Source organism: Cricetulus griseus (assembly GCF_003668045.3).
Source record: "Cricetulus griseus strain 17A/GY chromosome 1 unlocalized genomic scaffold, alternate assembly CriGri-PICRH-1.0 chr1_1, whole genome shotgun sequence".
NCBI lineage: Eukaryota > Metazoa > Chordata > Mammalia > Rodentia > Cricetidae > Cricetulus > Cricetulus griseus.
In genome coordinates, this window is record NW_023276807.1 from 171,826,970 (window position 1) to 171,833,223 (window position 6,254).

At 38.2% G+C, this 6,254-nt stretch overlaps 1 protein-coding gene across 1 annotated transcript in view; it reads right to left on the minus strand.

Moving 5' to 3' along the window:
• Positions 1-3,951, minus strand: part of LOC103163600 (cadherin-related family member 3) — an 86,845-nt gene extending 82,894 nt beyond the window's left edge. Inside the window, exons 1-3 of the mRNA XM_035453065.1 lie at positions 3,945-3,951; positions 3,023-3,219; positions 221-392 (exon numbers count right to left, since the gene is read on the minus strand). Of these exons, the coding sequence (XP_035308956.1) occupies positions 221-392; positions 3,023-3,219; positions 3,945-3,951 (376 nt within the window). The remainder of the gene's footprint in view (positions 1-220; positions 393-3,022; positions 3,220-3,944) is intronic.
• Positions 3,952-6,254: the final 2,303 nt, after the last annotated feature.

Below are 6,254 nucleotides of genomic sequence, written 5' to 3' on the forward strand. Positions count from 1 at the left end.
GTTCTCTACTTCTACTGTGGGTTCTAGGGTCAAACTCTGGTCATCAGGCTTGCATTACAAATACATTTACCTGCTGAGCATCATACCAGCACAACTGTTGTCAATTATCATTTTCCTTTAGCCTTATAGCCAGGGTACCATAAAAGCACATAAGACACAGGCTATATGGCCTATATCTATGTCCACAGGGCTTCCTGTTACCAAAGCAGACCCTTAGTACCTTGATCTTCCCGGGCAAGCGAACCAGTGAAAGCAGGCGGCTCATTCACATCTTCAATCTGGACAAAAATGGTCTGTGATGCTGTTGCTTCATGGCTGTCTTTGGCATATATTGTCAAGGAATAGAGTGCTACTTCCTCAAAGTCCAACTGGGGTACTCCAGTGATGAATAACTACAATTTTTAAAAGAGCACAGTAAAAAGGGATCAAATGATTGGTTTCATGTATATAACAAAGAAGAAGGGACAAAGATATATGTAAAGCCCTAAGTAAAACAGAGTGTGTCCTCTTTTACTGTACAATAGCAAAGGTGGATCTTCATTTAAGGCATGTTTTTATACTATAAAGTTATCTCATAATCAAACTGGTTTTAATATTATCTAGTGCCAGTCTATGATACTATATTTTTTTGTTTGGGTTTGGTCTTTTTTGTTTTAGTTAGTTGGTTGCTTTGTTAGTTGTTGAGACATGGTCTCATACAATAGCCCAGGTAAACCTATAGCACAAATTGTAAAAACAAGATGGATTTAAACTCATAGAAATCCTTTTGTCTCAGCCTCTCAAATTCTAGGGTTACACCTGGGAACCACAAAACGGGACAATTTGGTTTTATTTTAAGGCTAAGGGCCTCATCATGTAGTCAGACAGGCTCAAAGTTGTGATTCTTTATCCTCAGACCTTAGTACTGAGATTAAAGGCATTTACTTTCACATAAAGTGAGGATATAATTTTAATTATGTGGCCACATTTCTTGTTTTTTAATATTTGTAACCTAGCTGGGTTTGGATTATAACTATATTTATATAGAACAAATACTAGATATCAACTATTTATAATGGCCTAAGCAGCAGTGTGGAACTTTACATGCACTATCTCACAGAATTGTTTTATCAACCCAAGTGAGGTAATGCAATTAGTGTTCATCTCATTTTACAGAAAAAACATAGGAAATCAAGTAATTTACCCGGGTTCATATTGCTCATAACAAGAGGGGCCACAAAGGAAGAGTAGGCTCCTCAGTTTACCTCAAGATTATGACAACAGGAAACAGTGACCAGCAAGATTACAGAGTCTTGTCACCATATTGCTGGTTAGCCTTGTAATAAAAACTGAAGGGAGAACAAATACAAGATAGCATTTTATGCCAAATTCATAGTGGAATCAAATTTTAAAGGTTAACAATCCTAAGGCTTGGCAAGGATATCCCTGATCCTATTAAATACTTCTCTGGTCCCTCTAGAACAGTGGGTTGCAACCCATTTAGAGTAAACAAGCCTTTCACAGGAGTCAAATATCAGATACCCTGCATGTCAAACATTTACAATACCATTCATAACAGTATCAAAAATACAGATATGAAGTAGCATGGAAATAATTTTATGGTTGGGGTCATAGCATAAGGAACTGAATTAAAGGGTTTACAGCATTAGGAAGGTTGAGGACCACTGTTCTAGAATATATTCCCATAGCAGCTTCTAGCTGATCCTTTTAAAGCATTAGTAGATCATGCCTCTTTTCTGCCACAGTTTTTTATGTTTCTGATGCTTTGCTCTTTCCTATACTCATGTCCTCTGCCATGTGACTTTGCAGTTCTGATGGCTTGGACATGTGACTTGCTTCAGCCAATAGCCTACTCGTAGATGTAAATCTTATATGTGCACCATGGGCTCTTTTTTGTTTGTTTGTTTGTTTGTTTACTTGCTTGTTTGTTTGGTTGGTTGGTTGTTTTTTTTTTTTCCCTGGTGGAAGACACTTTTGCCAATCACTGTCCTGAGAGCCTGGAGGGACACAAGAGAGAACCACAGTTTGGATCCAAACCAGCCTAAAGCAGTTCAACTGTGTCTGAAGATGTTATTACACTGAATCCTCTTCTGGGTCTCAGAGGAGAATGCAGAAGGACCAGGGGAATGCTATGCATGTGATAACTTTTCAGTATATTCGAGTAACCCTGATCTTAGGGAACTCAAATCTCATAAAATGAGCAGTGTGCCTGTCTGAATGTCCCCCAGTATGAGAATTAGCTTTATTAGGCTGAGATAATAAGCAGCACTTCCCAGCATATCTCCTGGGTCCTACAAGCTCTGTCCTCCATCTCCTTGGGAGTCAGATTTAACACATACTCCCTGTTCAGATATGGTCACATTGATCCTTCAGTCCCTTCTCCTTATCAGGACCTTCCTCCTACAGGGCCTTTGCGCATGACCCATAATGTTCTCTCCTTCATTTATTCAATTCCTGCCCATTCTGCAGACTGCTTTTCACATAATTTTACTTCAAGCAACCCTGGTTGTATCACCTAGCTAAGAATTTGCATTTCATTGGCCAGGTAATATTTACAATTTTATACTTATGTGTATTCACTTAACGTGTATTTCTACAAGCAATTAGATGAAGTGAGAATGAAGCTACCTTGCATCTTACTAGATCCTCAATAAGTACATGTAAAACAGGTGCTCCTTGTTATTCTCAAGGATTTTGAGAATATTTGACACAGAATAAGGTCCCAAAGAGTGGCATTTTATATTAATTAAAAGAATGTAAGAAAGCCTAGAATCTTAGGACTTGGAAAGTCAAGAAAGGAGGATACAGTCATATCTTTGTGAGTTCAAGGACAGCCTGGTCTACAGAGTGAGTTCCAGGGCAGCCAGAGCTGCACACAGAGAGAAGCCCTGTCTCAGGAGAAAAAAGGGTTGAAACAAACAACACACACAATCAAACTAAATAAGCAGTAGAAAGTGAGACAGAGAAGATAGTCTCATTTAGATTTCTTGCAGTGTTCTAATCTATCTACCTCCATACTTACATCCCACAGATGTGAGGATCTACGAGACAGCACAAAAGGATGCACCACGGGGCTGGCATTAAGAATAACAGGATCTCCAAGCAGGGAAGTGTGAGGTGAGAGAGACACATTAACTGTGGCAACCCGTGTGTGGTCAGAGGCATTTTCCAGGAGGGGGCCTACATTCTCCACAACAAAATTCAGAGCGGCTTGAACACCTTAGAGAAAACACAAAACTATACTTACTGAAGATTTCTGTGAGGCTTCCCAACATCTTTCATGTTTGAAGCAGCAGAGAAAAAGCACAACACACACACGGTGCATCTTCTCTTGGGATTCTTGATAGTTAGTGGTAGGCTTGTTCAGGATCTTGGACCTTTCATTACTCACAAGCTAACGAGTTAGCTTGTGACAACTACTGTCAGTTGTGTTTCATGCTCAAGAAAGTTAACAGCACAAAAAATGGCCTTATATGACACAGATAACCAATGGTAGAACTAGAATTTTAACCCAAAATTGCCAGATTCATATCCTACTCTCTTTTATGATTGAAATTATTTTATGAATTAGAGTAAGTTAGTGAGGAATAAAAAGCTGGAAAATCATAAGCTCAGAATGTCTAATTTGGGAAGTGTACCTACCCACAAAGTGGTAACAGTAGCTCTGGGGTGAAGGAGGGAACTGACTAACAAGGGACAGCCTTGAAGTTCACAAAGACCTCGACTTGGGTCCCAGCCCTGCAGGTCATATGAGCCCATAGGCAAGCAACTCATTCTTTATAAAGCTGGAGACCACTGTTGCTACTTCTTAAGAAATGCATTTGTCTGCACCTCCTAGGCATCCAATCACAATTATTTAAAGAGAAGCTATTGGCCATTATTCTTAACATGGATTTCCCATTCATAGTCAGAGCAATTGTAAATTTCATTTTACAACAACTCACTGTACATTTTACTAGACACTGTGAACAGCTGGTAAAAATAGTTCTCCAAATGACATTGTTTTCAGTGAGTATCATCTACCATGCAGTGTTGAGAAATTACTTAATGAGAAAATTCACAATACATCCAGAGCATCTGGATACTACATACCTCACTGAAATTGCCTACTGTGATTCTCCTTTTCCCTCTTGTTTCCTTTTCTTATTTTTAACTGACTCTAGTTAAGGTAGACTCTGGCTAGATTCCCAGAACTTTGGAAAATGAAAAGAGTAAGTTGGCACCCTGAAAACAAAAACCATTGCCCCTCCACTCTTAAAGTTTCCCTTTGAGGCCCACCCCCAGAGGACCTCATGGAACCACAACTCACAGGTATCCCTGCCCACTCCATCCCATGTCACCACCAGAGAACTCTGTAGATCAGTGCACATACAACTGGCACTGTTCACCATAAATTGCAGGTGGAGTTTTAACCAATCACAGCCATATATATTCACATAGTGTAAAGGAATATACCACAATAGATACCAGATCCTAATACCTGAAGACCACTTGGAGCCATGCACCTCATACAGGTAGCACAGCCCACCTTGTAGACCTCAGGGCCTGACTACCTGAGGAGCCACATACCCCCACAGACCTGCTGACTACACACCCCCTATATCTGCCGTTCCCAACCTGGGTTGAACAGAGCTTACTCCACAAAGAGCATTAGTCTTACAGAAGCACATTAGAAGACAGCAGAGGAGAAGACCAGCAAGGAGTGTACTGCCCTTTGAATACTGTTCAGTCAGGGAGTAGAAAACTCTCAAGAGTACAGGGATAGAACCTGGAATCCTCAATGCATGTTCCACTTAAGAAAACAAGGTCACAAACCCTCAGGTGAAGTCCTGAACATTGTACATGCCTACCTGGAAATAGGAAAGATAATTTGAGCAAAAAGAAACAAGCAACTAGCACACTATTTCATATGCACAAGTCCCATTACAGAAACAAAAGTAAATGAAAAACAAGACAGCATGGGACCAACCAAAGTTATTAATCCCATAGTAATAAATCCTATTGAAAATGACCTGGAGGATCTTATAAAGAATATTATAAAATGAACAAATAATGCAAACAATGTCTCACAAAAAAGAGCTGAATTAAATAAGGGAGTTAATCCAAGATATGAAAATTAAATTAATATAGGATTGCTGAAGAAAAGCAAAACTGAAATGATGCTGGAAACTAAAAAAAGAAAAACCAATAAGCCAAATTAAAAACTAAATGCAAAGCCTCCTCAACAGAATAAGTTATGTCAAAAACAGAAAGTAGGGTTACAGGAAAAAGTAGAGGAATTGGATGGCTCAGTAAAAATCAATGAGAATTTTTAAATAAATATATGAACACAACATGAGAGAGTTTGAGAACACCATGACAAGATCTAATATTTGAGTGATGGGTATAGGAGAAAAATACCATGACAGAGGCATAGAAGAAATTTTCAATACAATCAAAGCAAAAACTTTCCCAAACCTAGAGGTGCCTATGATATCATAAATGGACCTAGTAGACATTTACAAAACATTCCACTCAAACATTAAGGAATATGCATTCTTCTCAGCATCCCATGACATTTTCTCCAAAATCAACCATATATTAGGACACAAAGCAAGTCTCACAAAGTAGAGGAAAACTGAAATAACCTTCTGCATTCTATCTTACCACAGTAGAATAAAGCTATTTAAACAACAATAGGATACACAAAAAGTGCACAAACTAAACAACACACTACTGAATGATAATGGAGTCAGAGAAGGAAAATTACTAGAATGGGATAAAACTAAGAGACCCAATGAAGGCATTCTAAGAGGAAAGCTTCCAGCACTATGTGCCTACATAAAAAATTAGAGAAATCTCAAATTAATAACTTAATGATGCACCTGAAGGCATTTTTAAAAACAAGAAAAACATCCAAAAGTTGTAAACATGAAGAGATAATCAAAATTAGCACTGAAACTAGTGAAATAGAAATGAAAAATAAAACAATACAAAGTATCAATGAAGTATATTATTTAAAATATTAACAAGATTAACAAAACTTTAGCCAAATTTAACCAAAAGAAAGAAAAGAACCAAATTAATAAACATAAAAATGAAAAGGGAAACATGACAGACACTGAAAAAGATTCAGAGAATATAAAGGACATATTTTTAAAATCTATACTTTAGCCAGGCAATGGTGGTGCATACTTTTAATCCCAGCAGACACAGGCAGATCTCTGTGAGTTTGAGGCCAGCCTGGTCTACAGAGTGAGTTCTAGGACAGGCTT